The sequence below is a fragment of the Meleagris gallopavo genome, chromosome 5, assembly GCF_905368555.1.
Source record: "Meleagris gallopavo chromosome 5, MGAL_WU_HG_1.1, whole genome shotgun sequence".
NCBI lineage: Eukaryota > Metazoa > Chordata > Aves > Galliformes > Phasianidae > Meleagris > Meleagris gallopavo.
In genome coordinates, this window is record NC_139408.1 from 29,641,878 (window position 1) to 29,665,718 (window position 23,841).

General features: G+C 35.8%; 2 protein-coding genes across 11 annotated transcripts; one reads left to right on the forward strand and one right to left on the reverse strand.

The window, feature by feature from the left end:
- Window positions 1–153: 153 nt before the first annotated feature.
- Window positions 154–23,247, forward strand: LOC104911167 (fibrinogen-like protein 1-like protein). Of its 10 annotated transcripts, none has more exons than XR_014883583.1 (7): window positions 154–7,882; window positions 9,252–9,362; window positions 9,890–10,092; window positions 11,843–12,011; window positions 14,435–15,135; window positions 17,409–17,558; window positions 21,869–23,247. XR_014883583.1 is itself a non-coding variant. In XM_085225049.1 (7 exons), the coding sequence occupies exons 6-7, from the start codon at window positions 11,864–11,866 to the stop codon at window positions 15,133–15,135; spliced, it is 849 nt and encodes a 282-aa protein (XP_085081175.1). In that variant the 5' UTR covers window positions 154–5,815; window positions 5,955–6,035; window positions 6,366–7,882; window positions 9,252–9,362; window positions 9,890–10,092; window positions 11,843–11,863; the 3' UTR covers window positions 15,136–16,028. The 10 variants fall into 10 exon arrangements, 9 of the variants coding, with proteins under 9 accessions (XP_085081175.1, XP_085081177.1, XP_085081173.1 ...); XM_085225049.1 differs by lacking the exons at window positions 17,409–17,558; window positions 21,869–23,247 and having other exon boundaries at window positions 154–5,815; window positions 5,955–6,035; window positions 6,366–7,882; window positions 14,435–16,028; XM_085225051.1 differs by lacking the exons at window positions 17,409–17,558; window positions 21,869–23,247 and having other exon boundaries at window positions 154–5,815; window positions 5,955–6,035; window positions 7,741–7,882; window positions 14,435–16,028.
- On the reverse strand, window positions 21,193–22,850 carry CHRM5 (cholinergic receptor muscarinic 5). The gene has a single exon (XM_031553596.2). It carries the CDS (start codon window positions 22,848–22,850, stop codon window positions 21,264–21,266), a length of 1,587 nt encoding a protein of 528 aa, XP_031409456.1. The 3' UTR covers window positions 21,193–21,263.
- Window positions 23,248–23,841: the final 594 nt, after the last annotated feature.

Sequence of the window (23,841 nt, forward strand, 5' to 3'; positions counted from 1 at the left end):
TCTGTTGTGGAATGAATGAGGGGTTACACTCAAGGAGAAATAGCAGTATGTTTTACTGTGTGCTGAATTATCCCTTGGCTATTGCGTTGTTTCCTGTCTCTCCCAAATGTGCCTTGAAGCAGCTATTGTGACCACACGCATCCATCACATCTGCCGCCAGAGGTTGTCACTTGAGCAGGGTTATGGGATGGGTGAAAGTTTGGGGAAGTGGGGAAGCAAACTGTCACGATGCCTTAATTGTAAGGCAATATAAAAACAAATTCAGAGATGATAGTTCTCAGTGAAGATGGCTTTAATGTTTTATGTTTCTGTTAATTTTGGAAACGAATCTCCTTTCAAAACTGAGTTGTGGGTTTACTATGTAATTTGATGTATCTGCTTGTCAGATAAAAGTTCTAAAATCATTTTGTTTTTAAACTACTGCCTAATCACTTCTGTTCAAGGACTTTTCCACTTTTCGACTGCTGTGTTTTGCTCTGATCTGTTTCTGTGAGTAATTCTTTTGTGGAGGAAAAAAAATCATCTATCGTCAGAAAGACTTTTAAGTTCTGTCAAGTTAATTAGGCATTCCACGTATCAACACAACATGATAAACATTTGGCGTAGATACTCCCTTTCTTAAAGCAGTATAATGTTTGCAACACTTGGCTCCCACTACTTTTTCTGTGTGCTGTGTATTTATCTTATCACTGGTATGATTTGTGGCCAAATAGAGCACAAAATTTAAAAAATGAGAGAAAAATCTTCAAAAACACTAGGAGGGTGAGTCCCACTCCTTTTCTAAAATTGTTCAAAGTTGCTCTCTTAAGGAATGCAAAGTCAGTTGCCAAATTTTGTTCTTTGAGCATGCTTGATTTATATCTATCTATCTATATATTTATATATATATATATATATATATAGTTTGTCTTTTCTCTGTAGCTTCAGAGGGAAGGTGAAAAATGAGTTGTCTTCCACAAGATTTAATGTTTTTCAAATTAAAACGGCAGCAGTAGCTGTCATGAGAAATAAACCAGTGTTGTTTTTTGGGTAATGAAAGAAAGTTTTTGTCCTTGCAAAGTGAGCAAACTGACATTTTGTTATTGCTAGTTTTGTTTTGTTTTGTTTTAGTTTAATTGGTCTTTTTTTCTATACAGAATAAAATGCATCCAGTAGATACAAGAGCCCCTTCAGATATGCTTGTTAGAAGGATTTACTGAAAGGAGCGCGCAATAAAAGTCATGTTGCTTTTGAAAAAACAAACCACTTCTTTCAGCAGCATCTTATTGAAGAACTTACGGGAAATACGTGGAGCAGTTCTTTGAAGATGGAGCAATTAGTTTTATTTTGCTGTTTTGGAAAGACAAGCAGTGAGTTAGTTTTCCTTAACAGTGAATGATATGACAGTGAAATTGTGTTAGCTTGTTTTAATCACAGTTTATTCAGTAGTTAATCATAATGACAAGTTTTGCCTTTTTACAGAGTTCAGAATAGGAACATTTCTCCCTTTTTCATTTTGTTTGTTCAGGGTCTCAATCCAGTTTTAAGGGAGAGTGGAGAAATCAGACAATGAAATGTTTTTTTTGTTTTGTTAAGAGCTCAGAATGGGGAGGAAAAGAAGGGTGGGGGATTCTAATAAGAATTCAGAAGAAACATATAGAATAGTCAACACTTTTCTTTTTCCCAAAACTGCTGTATCAGAGTCCAGGCAATTCCTTTGTGAATCAGAATTGGATACGGTTCACAATTCCCCTGGTTGTGCATTTTTAACAAGCAGGAAAGCTTGTTCTTCAGTACTACTCCATGTTTATGGCAGTAAGTGTGAGTCATTAAATCAACTTCTCGACCTTTAATGATCTGTAATCTAATAGCTCATTTCGCCATATTCTGAACAAGTGGGTAGCTTCAAATGAGTTCATAAAAGACTGCATAGAAAGAAGAGGGGGTATATCTTGCTGAAGCCATTTTTTTGCTATTAATCATTTGTATAAGATGGCCTGAAAGGTATTCAGAGCAGTTTGAAATAATTTTTTCAGTGACTTTATCACAAACGTTTCCTTTCTTAACATTTAAGGAGAAAGCTAATGTATTGATATCTAGCATCCCTGGTTTAAACCATGAAAATATTTAGTTGTGCTTTTAATCTTTTCGATGCGTTAGAGATGATAATTGTTAATAAGCTCTGTGGATTTTGTTTTGAATAGAAAGGCTGGTTTGTGATTCAGATCTGTATTTCTGATGAGGGATTGGGATCTAGAATCAGGTGGTATCTTGGGTCACGGTGCAATTTTCAGGCTTTGTGCAAATATACAGAGGGAGTATGAGAAGCTCATCTCACAGATTTAAGGATCAGTTTAGTAACGAAGGTGAGATATTCAAACAGAATGGTTATGAGCTTACTGAAGAAAATCCAGAGAGTACCTTCATTAAGCATTTGTGGTGTTCTTTGTAGATATTTATTAAAGAAGCCCTTTTACGTAGCCATCTATCAAGTTTTCCTAAGAACTCTAGGCAGTTTAAATGTATGGTATTTGCTAACTTAGAAGAAGGTGTACCACATCACTGAGATCCATTTAAGCATCTCCACTTAGTTGTTATGGGAGATGTAATTGCCTAGAGGTTGCATATTATCGGCAGCTGTGATTCTGTCAGATAGTACTGAGCACTTCCTGTACATTTGGGAAGCAAGCAAGTAAAGGATTTTTCCTCATAGTGGACACCAATAGTACTTTTGCTTTTTCATACTGTGAAACATCTGTTGTGCAGTTACCATCCTTTGCATCTGGAAATTTGTCAATGTATATTATGCTACTGTGTGAAAATTGTCAACCAAATAGTACCTGCAGTTATTCTATGAAAATGAGTGGTGGAGTTGTGTTGGATTTTCTCAGGATTGTGGGTATTTCTGGTTTTGTTTTTTATTGCTGTTGTTTGTTTTCCATTTTGTGCAGTATTCTATGGATTTCTTTATTTCTCTTGTAATGAGTTGTCCTAATTGTTTATATTGTGTAGCAGTGAGGGACAAAAGAAAAATGATTAAAAAATGAAGAAAACTGTAAAACCACACAAGTATGGTGGCAGCACTGGGGTTACTTGCAGTACTGAAATTTAATTTTTTTTAATTGACAGGATTTCAACTTGAATTTTATTTTTGTATACAAACTGTGTGTGAGTGAGTTATAAAATGTGCACCTGTCCACTCGTTAGAGCACTTATACCTAATAATATTTTTTGAAATAACTCCAGTTCCAGTATATTTGCAAAAATATATTAAAAATATCTGTATTTGCAAAAATTAAAAAACAAACAAACTTCACTCACAGACTGCTTATGGACTGACTAAATAAAAAAATGTGTTATTACACTTTAAATGCCAAAAAGCAATTAATATCAGTTGTGGAAAAAAAGAACATCGAAGTCTTTAACCATTTCAATGTCCACAAAGGCAGGACCTCGTATCTTAAGAGATGTTTGAAACTCAGTACTGTGTGAGGATACTGTACTCAAAAAAGTGTCTGTGGGAACAGTGTTTAGTTTTAGTCTATTTCCAGACGAAATGTAGAAGGCTCTTTGAAGTCACAAATAGGGTTGTTTTTTGTGTTTTTATTTTTGTTTCTTTTTGTTTTAAAATCCATATGAAATTATAGATCCTCTATCATCAAAAATACTAAAGATTCTTCAGGAAATGCCTGTCTGCTTTTAGAACTGTATTATTCCTTCAAATTATGTTGGCAGTGACTCGTGTAATGCTTTGTTTCCAGTAAGGTTATGAAGATTTAATGGCAACATAATTTTCTGCGCAAGTGGAACTTAACCAGTTATCTCTTTTATTGATGATGCACAAAAACAGATTGGAGTTGAGCTCATTTTTATTAAGTATTTGGTTCTGCATGGCTGATAGGAATAAAAATTAAAGTCTGTCATTCAGTCAAGGGCAAGTGGTTGTGAATATGCAGAAGAAAGAAAACCTTTCATGTCATTTTTTTGACCAAAATTTGATTTTGAACTGTTTCTTTAACACTGAGTACAGTTCTGTAAATTCATATAAAATGTGGTTAAATGAATTTGAAAAAAGTTCAAGAAGATTTAAATGAATATATTTTTTAAAATACTAGAAAAGCTCTCTGGTATCTTTTAAGGATTTTTTTTTCTTTTTCCTTTCTGCCTTTTTCTAACTTTCCAGTATACACATGTAGCGTTTCCTTTTGAGTTTAGGTTGGGAGAGCAAGATGTGCAAACTCGAAGGCTGATCAAAGGCTGACCCACAAGGCATGGGTCTGCTGATCATATGTAGATGCAAGGACAATCCTGAGAAATAATCAGTAAGAGTTCACATACCTGGAATCAGAATAAAATCAAATGTTGAACATTGGTACTAATTTTGGGGAGCAGAGAGGAATGTTTGAGTTCCTACACATCTTGATCATCTACATCATAGGTGTGGTTCAAATTGCTTCAACTTGACAGGTGTGAAACATTAGAGTTGCATTAATACAGACGTAATTTCTTCACAGTGGTAGTTAAACACCATGAAGATAAAGAATGTCTAAGTTTGGGATCAAGATTAAGCCTCCTAAAGAGATTATATTTTTTTCAATAGTAAATATTGTTGTTATACAAAGAGAAGGACCTCAAATGAGAGGTGGAATAGTTATTAAAAGACAGGCATAGTGGAATGTGTGTTTCATTCACTGTCATATTTATTAAAAGCCTTCAGAGAATTGAACCACAGTATATGTGATGAAAGTATTTAGACAGTCCTTTCATGAAAATAATTTCTGTTGTAGCTTTGTAGGGGTCCCTGACAGAGGACACGTGTGAATCTAGAGACACTTGGTCGATATTCCCTAAGAAACCTCATCTTGTAATCCACTCATTGTTCTTGGATTTCATTGTACTGTTGAAATTCGCTCTTGTGATTCAGTTTGTTTCCCTACCGATTCTCTTCACATGCTATTTACACAGGTTTTTTTTCCACATATATTTGCCCTTCATTTTTATGAGGAGTACAAAGGTCTTGTTGAAATCGCTCTACAAATGCTTTTCAACGTGTGCTGGCTGAGATAATTGTGTACATCAGCTGTGCTTTCAAGTGCTTCAGTGTTAGAAACCGATTATTTCTATCACCAGGTAACCAGCTAATGGTGGAGGGGTCATTTGTCATGGAAAGATCTGATCACGTTTCAGTGCTTTCTTTGTAAGGTGTTTGAGTCTTACTTTATTGTAGAATTTTTCAAACCCTGCAAGTGTACTTTGAAGAGAATATCAGAAAGATACAGAGTCAACCAGAGTTCACTGAAAACATTTAAAAAACAACTTATTTACAGTTTTTCCTTTTGGGGGGGGGGAGGAAATGACATTTTTCACAAGGAGCCACAGACACATTGGGCAACTTAAATCTCAGCTGACTCTAATAGTAATCTCCTGCTTTCAGCCCGCTTTATTAGTAGGAAAGCAACACACCTGAAGAATTCTGCCTCTTTCAATCTCAAATCTGTATTACAAGAAATTTGTGTGTTGTCTTTCATAGATACAGCTGTTTTGCACCTTTTTAGTTGTGATAGACTTTAATATAAAGCGTACTAAGCATTGGTGATAGGTGGATGATTGGAGTAGATGGTCTTGGAGGTCTTTTTGAACCTTGCTGGTTGTATGATTCTCTGAAAAGCTCCTCCCGTTTCTTGTTTTTCTTCGCTGTTCTATTCCATTTATGAGGTTGCTGGAGAGCAGCAGAAGTCACGGAGTCTCTTTGGAAATGAGATGGTTGCCATGACAAAGCTCCCAGCTGCTTCTTGTCCCAAATGAGAAAATCATTTTTAGACTCACATGTTTCAAGGTTAGGCTACAATGTTTTAAACTGAACAGTATAGTTAACTGATTTGAATCAGAGATCTGCTAAAAATTGTTTGTTGGATAGAATATTTGTTCTGTTAATTTAACTGATCTTATTGTTGTTTTTATTTGTTTTTGATCAGATAGCTGAGGTAAAGCTGCTGTACTGACATCAAGATTTGCCCGTTACTGAATTCAGCTTGTCCATAGCATCCCTCTCTAATGTATGTCTAACCTTAAAAATTCCAGAGTAAAGGGATTTTGTTTTGTGTGTTAAGTTTGAATGTCCAACTACAATATACTTAATATTGTATACTTAATATATTATACATTATACTTAATTCTCATGTTTTCCAGAGGGACCATTACTCTATCAAATAGAAAAAAAAATTTTTTCTTTCTGGATAAATCTATGCTGGATACTTTTCGCTGCCTTATCAACCTTTTGTGAGGGAAAATTATTATTATTATGTTTTTTTGTTTTTTTTTTAAGTTTTTAAAATGTATCTCCCTGTTCTTTGATTCTCTTATTTTTCTTCCTTTTTAAAAAACAGGTTCCTAGTATGCTCCACTGGAGTCCTCTGGGACTTGCAAGCATTCGTATGGTTTACGTTCAGTCAAGGATAGATGTCCTCATTTCTCCAAATAATGGTTCATCTCACAAATAATGAATACATAAAAAAGACTTTAGAAGCTGTATTGAAAACAGTGTTAAATATCATGAATTTCAGCAGTTTAAAATAACTAGTTTCTGTTTTGTTAGACAATCTCATGTTTTGCATGCTGTTGCCAGCTCAGAGGAACAAGTGAAAATTGTTAAAAACCTTTTTTTTTAACTGTTCCTATTTGAAGATACAAGTGCATTTAGTCAAGATTGCAAAGCAATCCAGTTCAAGTTGTTCAAAGGCACAGAAGTGTCTCTAAAAGCTGGGATCATCCCGTGTCCTTCCCTCTGCCCTGCTGAGCAGTCTTCTGTATCTATCAAAATTTTTGTTGAAAGTAACTATTCACTGAGATCTTTTTTATATTTTATACGTGGTTCGCATTGCTAGAACATTGTCCCTTGAGTTCCTTGTTCTGCTGAACAGATAGCTGTATGAAAGTTAGCATTTGCACGTTTCTGTCACAGTACTGATCCATAAATCCCCTGTTTGAAGCCTTTTGAAGAACCTGGATACACAAGTTTCTAGCTTGTGCCAAACTCTATGCCATAATATTTACTGGCACCTGCTGATATTTGTACCCAAGCTACTAAAGTAAACTAAACTAACTTTTAAAGTAATGCTGCTTTGCCCTCGCTGGAGCTGATGACTTCACTGTATGGGTCAGATAGGAATGCTTTTCACATCCCTTACAAAAACAGTCCAATTAGCTGTCCTATGGTATCCAGGTTGTCTTTGCAACTAATGTCAGAGCCTGATGAAGAAATAAATTGTTCAGTTTCAGTCAAATTCTCCCTTTTTAAGAGTAAGTTAATTTGTTTAAATATTTGTTTAAATACTATTTAAAATAAAGAGAACTATTTAAAAATACCTTAAAAATAAGAAGAGTTGCATTGGAATAATTAAAATAATGTTTGCTAATTAAAGACAAGCAGATTCAGAGGAATAATTGAAACCTCAGCATATTATGGGGAAGGAATATGCAGTCACTGGGTTGAGACATTAAATTTCTTAATTAACATGGCTAACAATATCATAATTATTTTAAAACCTGTATATGACACAAAACCTTACCAATGTAAAGTAGTCCTGCCTTCCCATGATTACATAATTTTCAGGACTAAAAAAATGTTCTCAAAATACTTGACCGAGAGCAGAATATCATAGATACTCAGAACAACTGCAGTATTTGCTGGAACAAACGTATAATTGTTATTATAATTAGAAAATGATGTTAACTAAAAACTGCCTAATTACTCACTTACAGAAATTAAACTCAGGACTTTGAGGACATAGCCAAAACCTAGGGAAAGGTGGTTCATTTGGCAGAGCTGCAGGACAGGTCATATGCCAGAATTGCCCTGCAACTGGCCCATTTCACAGCGGCACACAGCCAAGCACACCACCAGGTATGGTACATTCCCTGCACCTTGCAGAGTCCCCTCACCAAGCCTGTCACTCATGCCCACTGAGGTGTAATATGTAATGGTTTTTGTTGCTCAAAATTTTCATCTATGTAAATAGCTGCCTTTCTGAGCACAAGTAAACAACTGCTGTTACCTGCTCTCTTCTAATTAAATGCTTCCCACTTCATTTCTACTCTGCCAGTTCAGATAGAAGTGTGGAAATCAAAGAGAAGCAAAGAGGAAGGTAGTAAATAAAAAGTGGAGAAGGTATAGTGATGGAAAATGCAGAAATCAAAGACACAAAACAAACATATATCCTAGTTTATAGCTAGGTGATAGGAAACCTGCCACCACTAATGTCAGTGGTATTTTCTGAAGTATATTTTAAATTGTCAGAGTGGGAAGATGCCTTCTGCCCTTCCTTAGTATGTTATTTCAGCAAAATCTGTATGCCTTCAAAGTATTATTATTTAATAAGATACAGCACAGTATTTTCATACTCTAGTCACTACCTATAAAGCTTAATACTAACCAGAAGTTAGACACATCAAACATGAATATCAGTGTCTTAGTTTCAGCTGGGATGGAATTGTTTTCTTCAGAGTGGCATGATGCCATGTTTTTGTTCTAGGAGAAAAGCAATGTTGATAACACACTGATGTTTATAGTTGCCTACTGAGACAAGGCTAGTCACAGTGAAGGATCCGAGGAGCTGGGAGAGAACAGAATTGGGACAGCTGACTTAAACAAGCCAGAGGGATATTCTGTACCATATGACATCAAGTGGAAAGAGTTTTGAAGGGGTTGGGAGTTCATGATCTCTCTGCTGCTCAAGGGGCTAGTTTGGCATCATTTGGGGAGTGGTAAGCAATTACTTGTGCATCACTTGTTAAATACATTGTGGTGAAAATCCCATCGTTGGAGGCATTCAAGGTCAGAATGGGAAGGGCTCTGAGCAACCAGGTCTAGCTGTGGGTGTCACTGTTCATTGCAGGGGACTGGATGACCTTTAAGCGTCAAACAATTCAATGAATCTGTGATAATGCAACGAGCATAGAACGTGTGTTCTTCACCTTTTCTCTGTGATTGACCAGTGCCAGAGAAAAGGTACTGCTCTGACTCCTTGTGGTCATTCACATGTATAGTAAAGCGTTATTTGTTCTTTAAAAAGGAAAAAAAATATCAATGAGTTTTAAATGTTATAGATAAATCTTTCATAATACATTCTGTTAAATGTATGTATTTAATTGTGTATGCAATATATTGCATATGTTGTGATTTCACTGAGAATGAATAATTGAACAGGAATTATGCATAGAACAAATCCTCAAGTAAAACTTACACAGGACTTTAATTGGAATTTTTTTTTCAGGGTAGAAAGTGCTCAAACTGGGCTGCAGGTTGGATCATGGAGTGTTGGCTCATCTTGACTCTAGTTTAGACGTCATCTAGAAGTCATTCAGATAGATAACACAACCTTCAGGTACAAGAAAATATGGTGACAATTAATTCATCTACTTCATTACCTTTTTGATGTAAATGAATGTTAATCAACTCTTGATAATCCAAATAAACTAAAATAGAAACCTTTTGACCAGCCCGTTCTGCTTTTGCTTTTTCTCTTTTTATAGCTTTGAAGCAGTACTTCATGTTTTAATTTCATGCTTTGATGTGAATGATCCTGAAGGAACAACATGGTTTGGGATCAGTTTGATTGATTTGTTCCTTATGCTTTAAAAACAAGTTGACTATAGGACTTTAAATGTGATTAGCAATATAGCATCTCATCAATTTACCGGTGCAAAATGATACAGTACTTTTCAGCATCTACCTCCAGGTGTATAAGCAACATAAATAATTTTCTGAAATAAAATTTCTTTGCCATGTTTATTCATTAATTGGGAAAATAATTGATCTATTTATTAATCTAGTAATTAATTTAGTTATGCTGTTATTTTAATCCTTATGGAAGAACTTTGTTCTTTATGAGTCATATATTCTTATTTGCAGATGTAATATGTCAGAGCAAAGTCCACCAGAGTAAGTACAGTATGAAATAATGAAGATGCAATTTTGCTATGCTTCTACATTTGAGATAGTGTGTTGGAGCTGATTTATTCACCTGAACTTGAGTAGCAGGCAAAGTACAACTGTAGAGTATGAGCTCATACACTCGTGTGCACTTGTTTCTTTGTCAAGCTTCACTGTAAAAGGTAAGGTATCTTCCTGCTGTTTTCCTCAGTTGCTTTCTTAATAACTTACAATACCAATTTCTGTTCTAGAACTAAATGGATCTGTAAATTATTTCAATGGACTTTATAAATGTAAGGAAAGAAAAAAGACTGACTTGCTCAAAAATGCTAGAAGAAAGAAACAGCTAGCCTACAAGCTTTAGATCGGAATACTGATTTCCTAAAGTTTTATGATGTTGGTGGGATAGGTTTAGGTTTACAGTCATTTCTAATAATAATAATTTTAAAAATAATAATAGAAGCCTTTCAGTGAAGGGGGTACATGACAGTAGGAAATGCAAATAACAGAACTTAAATACTGTAGGGGAAACCATGTGCTAAATTTCATGGCAAGTTATATATATATATATATATATATATATATATTATATATATATTTACAATCTCTCAATGTCAAATAACCAAGTTTGGATGTAATAGGAAATTGTATGTTAATAGTAAGTCAGAATTATTACTGTTTAACTGTAAGCAGAATTAGTAAATTCTGTTTTGCTGGTTTTCTGCCTGGTAAGTACAAAAACTAATTCTCAAGCCTGACTTCTATTACAGTGATGTATTTTGAACATTTTTTAAAATGTGCTCAACACTTTTTCACTCTGGAAAACTGTTTACTGGATCTGCTACTGAATCTTTAGATTCACAAGGAATGTGGCTTTGTTGCAGTGTAATCCTCTATGGAGAAAGGAGCTGGCCTGTGTAGGCTCTGTGCTGACGCTGGCAGGAAATATGCTCTGACCAAAGAGCTTGCTTGCTAGAGATATATACTCAGCCTTGATCTAAAAGGTTTGGCTAAATTTTAAGCAAATTTGGCCTTGGAGAGCATGGGATATGTTATTCTGATTCAGCTTGAGCTTTCACTGATACAAAAATACTTCTTCAGTCAGACTGGAATATGCTTAGGTGAGGACCCCAATAACAGCCTGAGACTTCTTTCTGTATTGGATGAAGAGTTACTAAAGACGTAACCTAAAAAGGAGGACAAAATGAGGCTCAAAGCACTCAAAGATTCCAAATATTGAACACCTGTGTGTCTTGAGGAGACTGAAGAAAAGTGGAAAAGTTCCTTTTTGCTTTGTTATTGGGCTTTTTTTCCAGATCTGATTTAAGCCTGTGAGTTAAGCCTGTGACCTGTTCTTTATAGCTATGGATGGAAATTAATCCAAAACCAAGTCTAGAATTGCTGAAGTGAATTCTCCAGTGTATGGGAATATTCATGGTACTAGAAAGTCATGGGATTGAGTGTTTGAACTACGGACAGTTGGAAGAGCTAGTGCTCCTGATTGTGCCAGCTTTGTCCACCAGTGCCTCTGCTTCAATACTATTCACATACATAGGGAATAAGCAAACTTCATTTCTGATAGATGTAAGACGTCCTTTTAAGATATGTCATTACATTATTTTCTGTTACATTTTGTTACAGATAATTAGGTTGTTTTTCTTCGTCTATTATAGCACAAGGTAAGAGAGGTGAGGTACAGTGCAAGTGACACAACACAGGGCTCCATGTCAGAACAACCACCAACTGGAAGTACTGTGAAACATCAGGAAAGGGAGATGCACTTGAAAGATGGAAGAAGCCATTTTTGATAGAGGCTCACACTGAAACCACGTGTTTCAATACCTTTTTCCTAAAAGAGAGAGAACTGTACTGAAGGTCATAAATGTTTCCATTTTCAGTTGCAGTATGTATTATAGCTGTGGGTTGTTGCAGGTGGGCTGACTCTGAAGAAAGATGCTGTTGAAGAGCTCAGCGGGATTTGTTCTGATCTTGCTCTCCCATTGCACTGTGCCGGTGACCACCAAAGAGGCAGTGATCTTGGCTAATGCTCACCTTCTGTCTCAAAGAGATTATGATAGACTGGCTAACATCAACGATAAAGGTATTCAGGAAGGGTGAGTGAGTAATCTGGGTGTGTGCTGTGCTTTACTGTATTGCTTTGTGGAATATTTTTGGCATATTTGAAAGTTTGCTCTGCAATAGTGCTTTGAAATATGAACACATCCTATCCCAAAGTTCCAAATCTTCAAATCTCTTGCTCAGCTGACACCTAATTCAAGAGGAATTAACAGTTAAACATATTTTTCTAAAAAAAATATTTTGTTGCCTTTTAAGAATTATTCACTGACAGTCATGTCTTGATTACATCTGTCATGTCAGGACCTGAACCTCATTGATACTTATAACTGAGACATTGCTCTCCCTACCTAGCTTGCAAGGTCCAACTTGGTAGGCTTTCTAACACATTTGCTGGAGTAAATCCCATATAAAATGCAGACAAAAATGAGTAGTGTATTTGGTTTAGTTTCCTCCTTTGACTGCTGGCATTTGAGGGTCTATAAAATTCACTTTTCAAATTAATCCTGCAACAACCAGCTTAAATAGTTTTCTCATTTGGTTGATAGAAGCTGTTCTGTTTTGCATGAATAACATTCACTGGGTAAATGTAAGTGTTGCTGTGTATATTGCTGGCTTGAAGACCTCTGTCTACTTAAATGATCATTCTGTAAACTTGCAGGATCAGATTTGGAGTCAGACTGTCTACCAGGGGAATGCTCTGAAAACTGTGGTCCAGTTTTTATATGACTGCATTTGAAGTCCTTCTCTTTCAGAATGTGTGATAATTTCTTGCAAATAGTATTGAGAAAAGTATTTTATTCATGGCTGGAGATTCTATGTGGCAATGAATAGCCTGGAAGTAAGACCTCAGAAAGCCTATATACTTCTGTAAATCTGCCCTGAGTGGCTTAGAGCACCAGAAAATGTCTGAATATCAGATATAAAAGGCTATATTTAACACAATGAGGATACTATGCATAATAGTATTCAACAAGTTTAGTCCAGCTGGACTTTTCAAAGACTGCAGTACAGTTCTTCATATGCTGATATTCAATCAGAGAAGGCATTGTAATTTCAGTAAAAACTGAAAAGGGCGAAGACTTAGGTAGAAAAGTAAAGAGTAAAGTCAAGTGAGTCTGGAAATGTTTGCTTCTAGCTGTATACTTACTAAGTATTAGTATTACTAAGTATACTGAAACAGCAGTAGGAATATACTGATAAAATTTCATTCTTTACATAATGTAGAGAAATGTCAATATGAAGAGCCAGAATGTTACAGAAATAAAAATCAGATATTCTTAAGTAATATTGATGGGATAAAAAATAAAGTATGAAATTCCAGATTTTACTTCAAGGTTAGGACTTAACAGTTACAAAGATCCAAAGATTGAAATCTAGATTAATGGAAATGAATGTTACAAGTTCTATCATTGAATTTATCAGCAGAATTGTTTCTAAAAAGACTACTGATTAATTAGAGGCACCATGTAAGGCCATCTGCAATACGATGCATAAATTTAATTCACATTCTAGGAGATAAATTTGCAGCTGAAAAGTTTCTAAAACAATTGAGAACAAGAAGATTTATCTTACACAAAATAATAACAGAATGTTTTTAGCCTAACAGAATTTACCCTAACTAAACAAAGGCTAATTAAAAATTTAGCTGTCCTCATCGTGCGTGACAGCTTAGAACCAGAGAAGAATCTGTTCAGTAAAGAATTAGCAGGGAGTCTCTAGTCAATGCTTTTGTTAAGGAAAAGTACTTTTTTTTTTTTCTGAGTTTTTATTATTTTTATATTTGGAAATATTTTTCATTTGTTGTTTTTTGACAATTTTTGGAAAAAAAAAAGACTGTGCTTTCCCTGAAATATTCTAGCTTCCCAGAAGAATGCTTCTGGTGAAAGCAAAGCAACTGAGTTTTAAATACAATATCTAAATTCCTATCAGTTATTGTCAGGACAGAGCTTAGAATTTCCTAGCTCTGAAAAACCGTCATATTACATCACAGGTGGTCTTTAAGAAATTTTTCAATAGAAACATAAAATGGTTAAGTCTTTGTTAAATATAAATTAAAAATTCTTTGTTAATAAAATACAAATGAAAAGTATTTGCAAGTATAATCACATGCCTCTTAGGAGCAAGTGAGTGACTGTTTGAATTGGAGGAAAAGGAAGAGTGTGTTTGTACATTTTGGCTTTACAACCATACTTCCACTATAAATAAAATCACTCTTCTGTTTTACAAATTATAACAAAATCTTTTAGGAACTTTCCAGTGTGTTCTGCCCTCAAATCATCCCCTTTTTGCCAAGTGCATGCCTTCCAGTTGGGCTGAAGTCAGTCTGAGTCAGTTTCCAGCCAGATCAAGGCAATCGTGCACATACTCTGGAGGGCAGAGTTTAAAAAAAAAGTTGAACAGAAATTTAATTTATAACTCCTTTTTTTTTTTTTTTTTTCCCCTTAGACTATCTAAGGGATTGTTTTGAGATTTTTCAGCGCTCCGGAGGAAATTCCAGAGATGGTCTTTACATCATCCAACCAAAGGAAGACCCAATTGTTGTCTCTTGTAACATGCAGGATGGTGGCTGGACAGTAATCCAGCACATTACAGCCAACAGTACTGTCGACTTTGATAGGACGTGGCAGGATTACAAATATGGGTTTGGCTCTGTTCATGACAACCACTGGTTAGGAAATGAGTACATGCATCAATTAACTGGTGGCTCTGTGCAGTATGTACTTGGAGTTAAACTTGTAGACCTAAATGCTGAAATCAAATGGGGACAGTACGAACCATTCCGTATTGAAGATGAAGAAGCTCAGTACCGAATCAGGGTTGGCCTATACGAAGGCAATGCTACTGATGCTCTGACTCTGGACACAGAAGCTTACCTCCATGACAACCAGAAGTTCACCACCAAAGACAGAGACAATGACAATTACTTTCAGAATTGTGCCAAACTAGAACACAATGGTGTTCCTGGGGGAGGATGGTGGTATGACGCATGTGCTGGGGCAAATCTAAACCGTAGGAACGTGATATACTGGCAAAAGGACTGCAACAAGAAGCATTTGTGCAAGTTTTCATGGATGATGGTCAAACCCGTTGAACACAGCCCATTGTATGCAACTAACACTTGTCCGTGTCAGAAGGAGGAACTGTAGGTGAGCCATGTATCCTTTAAATGGATCATGGATTCTTTGTCAAGTGACCGAAGTAAAATCACACTAATGAAATATGAAATAATAACTGTGATGACAAATTTAGCCTTTGCAAGGGCTTTGTGATCACATAACGTCCAGGACTGGACCTAAACCATATAGATATTACCAATCACAAAAATGAGAATAGATGACCTCTAACAAAAGATTTTACACTACCCATTTTATAGTATTTTGGCCATAAGAGGAGTTAGGTGTGAAATCTGGGAGATGTAGCAGATACACATACGTACACATGAATTTTAGAAGGTTTTGCTCCAGGATGAATGTTCATCATTAACTGCACGTCTTCACAAATTATGCAGGAAGGAAATTTCAAGGGAAGTACCTATATTTACATAATGCTTATCAGAGAGCGTTGTGTACCATAGAGTAGCATAAAGCCTTTCCTTTTTACCTTTAGTGAAAGATCTTTTAATATTTTTACTTGGTAGGAGCCTTACCTCCAAATGCTTCTTTAATGATTCCGTATCTAATGAATTACTCAGAACAGTATTTTCTTCCTTCTTAATAGAGCACCCAGAGCTAATGGCCTCATCTGCTTTCCCATTAAGGGCTACTAGTCCACAGTTCCAGTTTTTCCTCTTGTTCCATGAAGTACTAAAGCTTTTTTTTTTTTAGTTTTTATTATTATTATTATTTTAGTACCATTGTGCGATAAGAACAGTGTTGGCATTATTTTACGTATGCTGGCTTCAATTGTTTTGGTACCTTGAGCTTATTTAAACAGTGCCTTTTTTCCCAATTGTAACACAAAGAGAAAGCCTTTAAATTCATGATGAATTCATCTGTTTTAAAATCGTAAATAAAAGGATTTCAGTATTGGTAACTTTGAAGACCTTGTTTACTTATACAAATGATGAGGTTATTTCACACTTTCCAATATAATTGGAATAGCTGAATTACTACTTCATAGTTCTCATTCTTGTATTCTACAAATTTCCAGGATAATAATTAGAATATCTTGTATTTTATTGTAGATTTTCAGTTGCAGGAACTCAGGCAACAGATACTGGCAAAGTTCTGCTTTTTAATTAAAAAATGGGATCTTGTCATTTCCATGAACATTAATTTAGAGACAAATAAATTGTACTGTGTTTAGAGAAGACCAAGACTGGCATGATTACTTAAGAAGATAAATTAATTGGAAAATTGAAAAGTCATGAAAGAAAATTTTATTTTTTATGTTGCACTGTAACACTTTCAGAAAGAGATACAGTGAGTTGTGCAAGTGAGGCCAATATAGTGTATGTGCATATTTTGCAGCAGCTAATGTTTTGCCTTCAAATTGTGATTAAAAAAAAGAAGTATAATAGAGGAAGAAGTGAATGAATTTATGAATTGAATTGATGTAATCAAGTCAAATAATGTGGATTCTGCTGCAACTGCGTCAGGAAACCTCCAAAGGTTGTAATGAAGATACAAGAAAATCGCCAAGTCTCCCGTAGCTTTTACCCATCAAGTTCCCATCTAGATAGACAGATTCTAACAGTACTGCCAAAAAACGGTGCAAATAATCTTGACGTGGAAACACACAACTGAAAATCAGCAGGCTGTATCTGATCCTCAAAGGCAAATAACCTGCTCTGCAGCTCGCTCATCCTGCTTGGAGGGTTTTATAGGAAAGGACTTGTGGAGATATGCTCCATGAACAATTCAGGCACCACCAGCCCAAATCCAGCTGTCCAATTTTGGAGGCACGCTTTAGTGTTAACTGGAGTCCTGCAGACTTCTGCTGACACTGAATTCCAGTATGGGAATTAGATTAACATATAGTAATAAATGGTTTTAATAGATCTGCAGACAAAAACATGACAAACATTAACACAGTTCAAGCACTGACTTTTTAATGGAAGTCATGGAGTGGTACGTTCCATGCTTCTAAATGAAACTACTCTAAGAGCTGGATTGAAGATGAAAATAATTAGGAATATTCCAATCCACTCATCAACACTTCTTTCTTAGAGCATTCAAAGAGAAAGATGTGCTGTTTTGGAGCTTAGGTTTGGAAGTACATTTCAAATGGAGAAGCCACTGAGTATACAGAAAATGGTAACTCCAGCTCATCTGTTATGAACATCTGTGGAAAGTCATTTGGTTTCCTAATACCCGGTGATATATGACTCCTTCATATTACTCCTATCTCTATAGAAAGTAAAGAAAATTAATCCCAGCAGAAAAATACGTAATTCTGTTTTTTTTTTGTTTTCCTAAAGCAAATAATCTAGAGTGGGTAGAAGTGCCTATGTCAGAGTGTAATATGACAGAGTAATTTGAGGAAAGTGATGTCCATATTCTTATTCCATATGAAGATTTTAGAAATCCCAAACTGTGAAGGGCTGATAGGAAACTCTTTCCTACTAAAGGTAAGGAACTGTTTTTACAAAATTCTATTCAAAATACAGAATCTAGTGACAGTCTGCAGGCATTCAATTCTGAGTTTCAAACTGAGTATCCAATTCCATAATAATTGTGTTCTAAGAGAAAACACTATCTTCCAGACTTATGTCAGATTTTTTAATTGTTATAATGACTTCTGATTTAGATTTAATATACTTACCACCTTCCAGTGCCATATTTATTCTTTCAGGTGTATGACTGTCCTTAGGGATGTTTGCATTAAGATGTATTAGTTCAATTAATTTGACATAGATCATGTGTAGAATTTGACAAGGAGGCAATGATACGGATTTCTTAAAATGCTTTGTGTAGGAGATAAAATGATCAGAAATAATTCATTAAATAATTAATAGTAGAAATTGGGACTTTTCATGAGGCTCAGCTCTAAAACTGGAACAGAATACATAGGGTGTAAAGGAAGTACAATTAAAGATTTTGCTTCAATACATCTCTGCAAGTCTGTATAAACCAATGCTGTTCATGCTATGGGTACAACTGGGTTGAGGAACAAAACTCCACGTACAAAAATACTTTTCAGCAATTAACAGCAATTGTTAATTGAAGTGCATAGAATAATTATAATTAGAACATGATCTAAATTATAGAATTAAGTTAACGGAAAAATATGTTGTATTCTATTTTACAGGTTTTTGTTGCATTTTCACTTTATCTCTAGATTTCAGCCTTCCCCAGTTCTGTGAACTCTTTCGAGTCTTTACAAAGTATATTTATGTAAAATGAGTGGGTTTCTGAGATACACAAGGAGACTTGCTTATATAAAAAAGGAGAGACAAAAACAATACCTCTGTTTCCTTTGTGGGAAAATTCAATATTCAAAAATATTTAAATGTGCAAGGTCTCTGAAAAGCTTAATTGGAGATGTATGATGTTTATACAACTATATTGATAATACATACATAGATATATAGACAAATATATGCATATGTATGTATAAATAAACTGCATTTTAACAAAAAGTTCTTTTCACAAGTCCACGACCATAATTAATTAAAGGATCAGTAAAAGGTTCATTAAAAGAGAAATACAGATAATGAGATTGTTTTACATTGCAGAAGCCCCACAACATATTTAAAGGAACCTTTATAGAGCTAGAAAACAAAATAAAATTAAGAAACTAAATACTAACTCACACTCTAATGAGTTTTTGTGGTTTCTTATTTTTTTTTAAGGGTAAACATCTCACGTAACAATAAAGCGACAAACACCTCTTAACATAATTTCAGGTCTTTACAATGTACCCAGGTTTGGCAGTGTAACGTCTCACACTGTGAAGTGTTAGCAGCATAGTTTGAGCACACATTTCACAATTGTTGCATCCATCACCATCTATGCTAATATATTTACTAAGCACAGAATCCATAAACATTTACAGAGCATTCTAATTCAACAGAAGCCAAAACCAACAAAATATATTCAATTTAATTTCGTAAGTAGAAGCCAATGCTTCACTTTAGAAACAACGTCACAGGTAGCAGGTATAGTTACTATCTCATGAATTTTGCCTTTAACTACAGCTTGCGCCACAGAGGGCATTCATTTGCTAAAAATCAAAGACAGTTTACTGAATGTCCGAACCAATGTAGTATAAAGTTACATACTATAATAACTGACGTGTACGTAGTTACTGCACACAGAAAAAGCTCTGGGTAGTGACAGAGGAAAGTTGATGAAAGGATATTTGAAAAGCCCAATGCATTCTTTTAATAAGTAGTCATATGCTAATACACACAAAGTATTGGGGACAGTGTGGTGTGGTAAAAAATCAATCAAGTGAACTCAGAGAACATATTTTTATATTACTACACTGCTAATCTTTCACTGACAGTATTCCCCTCTGGAGATTGAGGATATAAAATATTAATTACTTTACTGTGTTTGCTGACATGAAGGAATTATGTATCTGCAGGGAAATATGCTGATGATACAATAATAAATTACATGAATGATTCTGCTGAGAGCAATGTTACGTTCAGGATGACTAACACAATCCCTGAAATATACACCTGGGTCTAATCACTGCTGCAATGTCCCCCTAATGTGTATAATAGCTAAAAAAGACAAACGTTGACCCAAATTTATACTTCAGAGCATCTCACCCTGAATTTTGATAGAGAAGCTAGAACTGAATCTGAACTTTGTGAGGTGGACTCAGTGAGGTGTGTGAAATTCTTTCTCTGTTACTTGTAAGTATTTATGTACTTTAAAATTTCACTCCTCGTGAATCCTGTCACCACTAGCATATTTTTCTACCACTATGAGCCAGGCATCGTTTCCATTCAGTGGCTTTGTGCTAAAAGAAGCCTCGCCTTCACATACTTATTTGGTCAAAGGTGCATGACTTCTGCTAGTCTAACACAGATAGCAGATAAGCACATGAATGTCATTACCACATTCGAAGCCCTGGCAAACGTCAGCTACTGGACAGGTGATCAGCTTGCTGCAGCTGTACCTGGAGTCCCAGGAGCCACAGCCCCAGGTGGGGTTGTCTCCAGCCCCAGTGCTATAGCAGACAAGGTTCTGCTGGACTGAGAAACTTCTGTTTCCAAACACCTAATGCTGATTAATATTTGTAAAGATATTTAGAGATACAAGTGCTATGGAAGAACAATACTTTTATATAAATAATGGAGAAGTACTTAAAAAATATTTCTTCTTTCAGAAATACCAATTTTGCCGTGGCTTCCAATAATTTTGTGATAGATAGGTGAATTGATGCACATTTTTGTGCATGCATTTGCAAGGGGGAGTGCAATAGAAAGACTGCAAAAAGGATTTGACTTATATCCCGCACTGTAAAATAGACAAACTGTGCTCATCCTTATAGTCAGTTCTGATCAGTACTATTGTCACTACTGCATACATTTAAAATATATCCTTCTGAGGCATTAGGAAATGAAGAAATACAAATTCATAGATATCTGCTAACTATCACCATTTTTAGATAACATTGACTTGCAGGATGGAACTGAGATGGGGATTGGATTCTGTTTAAATGAAATACATTATCTGTTTCCTTCCCTATGAGCCATTCATCTGTCTCCCCAGGAAAGACATCTTAAAGTGCAAATTTTCTCAGTATTACATTCTCCTGTATTAAGTGTATTCTTTTGGAGTAGTAAGAATCATTTAGTGTTGAGGATAATGGTATTTCTCTCTTTAAATAGTCCTTGTTTCATTCCATAGCATGTGGAAAAGTCTCAAAACAGAAGTAGTACATGTTCCATTGCTTGCTCCATTGAAAAATAAATAGACAATACAGCAGAAAGGAGGAAAGGAACTATAGGGAAAAACAGTTCTGCGCTAAAAGGAGATAGGCTGGATAACCTGCCCTGATGCCTGGATGATAATCACACGCTAATTCCTAGAAGTTTATAAGACACACTACAATTTCTCAGGCTGAAAGAAGCGACAGAAGAACCCAAACACAACAATTTTAATGCAGATCTACTGCATAATCATGAACACCCTGTCAGCAACCACTGACTTCTTTATCCCAAACACCCTACTTTCATGCAAAATATCACTTTTTGCTGACTACTTTTTTTAACACATAGACATATAAAACAACAGCTTTGAAAATACAGAATTAAAAGTCCTTTACTAGGCTATGTTAATATTTATTTTTCCATTTATCTCTTATGTAGGAGTAGTTATGGCATTCGAGTATTGCCCTGCCAGTACAGTTTCTCTTCCACTTTTTTCTTTTTCCACTGGCAGAAAAGCAGCATCTTAAAAGTTTTCCTGAAAGTTTTGTTACAGAGAGCATAACACATGGGATTAACAGTGCTGTTCACATAGCATAGCCAATATCCAAGGTGCCACAATGTCAGAGGAATGCAGTCCGAGCAGAATGTGGAGATCAAAACCATTATATTGTAGGGAGTCCATGTGATGATAAAAGCCAAAAGAATGGCACTCAAAGTCTGTGCTGCTTTACGTTCTTTTATAAGAACCATCCTTTTCCTTTTGGTGATTTGGTTATTTATATTTGGATCCATGCTTTTGATGGAAGGATCCTTCGACACAGCAGCAGAACAAGGAGTTATTTTTACCTTACGGCAACCATTGTTGGCTTCCTGAGTGCCATCAGCCTTAACCACCAAGCGGAATTTGTATGCCACACATTTTTTACTTTTTTGGCCGATGGCAGGTGACAAAAAGTATTGCTGGGTCTCAAAATCATTTTCTTCAGGTTGGTCTTTGACAACAATATCCTTACTTTCCCTTTCATTAAACTCTTCTTCCTTACCTTTAGATGGACTCCTGTAAGCTACTTGGAAAACAGGATCAGTGGCAAGTTTGTCCTCTTCTTCTGATGATGCATAGCTGCTGCAGGTGGTCAGTTGGTCAGCCTTAGCCCACTCAGTGCACGTGCTCACTGCCTGGGATGCCTTCACTGTAGCTGATGTACTTCGACTGGATGAAGACCAGGAAGCCTGACATCTCTCCCTTTTGACTAAGTTTTGTTGCTTGCAACTGAAGCAAGACTTCAGGAAAGCTTTTCGAGGCTTTATCGTCTCAAATTCGGCCACAGACTCAGAACCCTGAAGTTCAGCAAGGTCCTTGGTACGTTTCTCAGTCTCTTTGTAGATGCGGCAATATAAAATGGTCATCACTGACACTGGAATGTAAAAAGCAGCAATTGCAGTACCAAAAGTGATAATGGGCTCGTATAAAAACTGTATCTGGCATTCCTCAGGGGGTACTGTTCGTTCACCCACAAAATACTGCCAGCATAATATTACAGGTGCCCATAGAATGAAGGAGATTAGCCAAGCCAGGCCGATCATGATGCCAGCTCTTTTGGGCGTGCGTTTAGCTCTGTATGTCAGAGGCCTTGTGATAGAAAAATATCTGTCAAAGCTGATGACTAGGAGGTTCATGACTGAAGCATTGCTAGCTACGTAATCCAGCGCTAGCCACAGGTCACACGCCAGGCTTCCAAGAGACCAATGGCCTATGAGTATATAAGAGGTATAGAGGTTCATAGAAAATATTCCAATGATGAGGTCTGCACAGGCAAGACTGAGCAAGTAATAGTTGTTAACAGTTTTGAGCTGACTGTTAACCTTGAAGGATATCATTACAAGAACATTTCCCACTATGGTTATTAAGCTTACAATTGCAGTTACAGTGGCAATAGTAATAACTTCCCAGAGGCTATGCCCTTCTAACTGTTTATGGTTGATGGACGAACTATTTATAACAGTAGAATTGCCGAATAGATTTACTTCCATTCTTTTTCTTGATCAATTGTCATCAAAATCTTAGCACTCTTGCATATTGCTTTCTGTATATCTTTTGGAGACAGCTGTAAAGATAAAAGGAAAAAAGAGAAAAAGAAAGCAGCTCATTAAATAGCACAGACTTCCATTAGATATACCTTGAAACACTTGTAAAGCAATCCATCAAATTATTTGTGTTCTCTTTTTGCATTGTCATAACTGTTTCTGTCATTCTGAACATAAATAAAACACATGTGTTCTAGGACAATGTACTCTTGTGACATTTCTAAATGCAATCAAAACAACTATTGTTTCATAAGATGTTCAATCACACAAGCTGTTACATTTTTAATATCTTAAGAGGCACTCTACATATTGTTAAAGACATTAAAGTTTTGCAATGTAATGAGACAGTGAGTCATGGTGTTGTTTCTTACAATGCTGTGTAGAAGAGATGTCAAGATTTCAGAAATGGTCTCTGGAAAATTTGAGGAAGTCACTGTTTCAGAATCCATCAGCAGAAAAGGAACACAAGGGTAATGAAGATGCATAGGGAGATAGTAACCATGCTGGCATGGTGGCACTGGTAAATAATTAGGTGTTAGAAGTGCTCTGCTGGGGAATTTTTAGAGTTAAGCAAATAGGAAAGGACAAAAAAAATGTTTTCAGAAAAATAAAGTTAAGCTGAAAAGACTTTTCCCTATGGGAAGGTCTGAGCAAGATAAGGTATGGAAGTGCTGGAGGGATTAGGTGAGTGAGTAGTAGGGCTGAGGATAGAAATGAGTAAAATGAAAGGGAGTCATCAATGGATAACCTCAGTGACAAATTGCAACAAAAACAATTTAATACTGTAGACTGCATAAGGAGTAGAAGGAAATGAAACCACTGTTATTATATTTATATATCTCTGATGTCCATACCTTCCTACAGTCTCTCTCATATGGTGTAACTTTTCACTGCTGTTTTCTTGTCTCTGAGAATGCATACCTGAATCAGGCAATTA

Coding starts and splice junctions, on each gene's coding strand:
- CHRM5 (XM_031553596.2), bottom strand. CDS start 22,850: ATGGAAGTAAATCTATTCGGCAATTCTACTGTTATAAATAGTTCGTCC.
- LOC104911167 (XM_085225047.1), top strand. CDS start 11,864: ATGCTGTTGAAGAGCTCAGCGGGATTTGTTCTGATCTTGCTCTCCCAT. Junction 12,012..14,434: donor GGCTAACATCAACGATAAAG/GTATTCAGGAAG, acceptor TTTTCCCCTTAG/ACTATCTAAGGGATTGTTTT.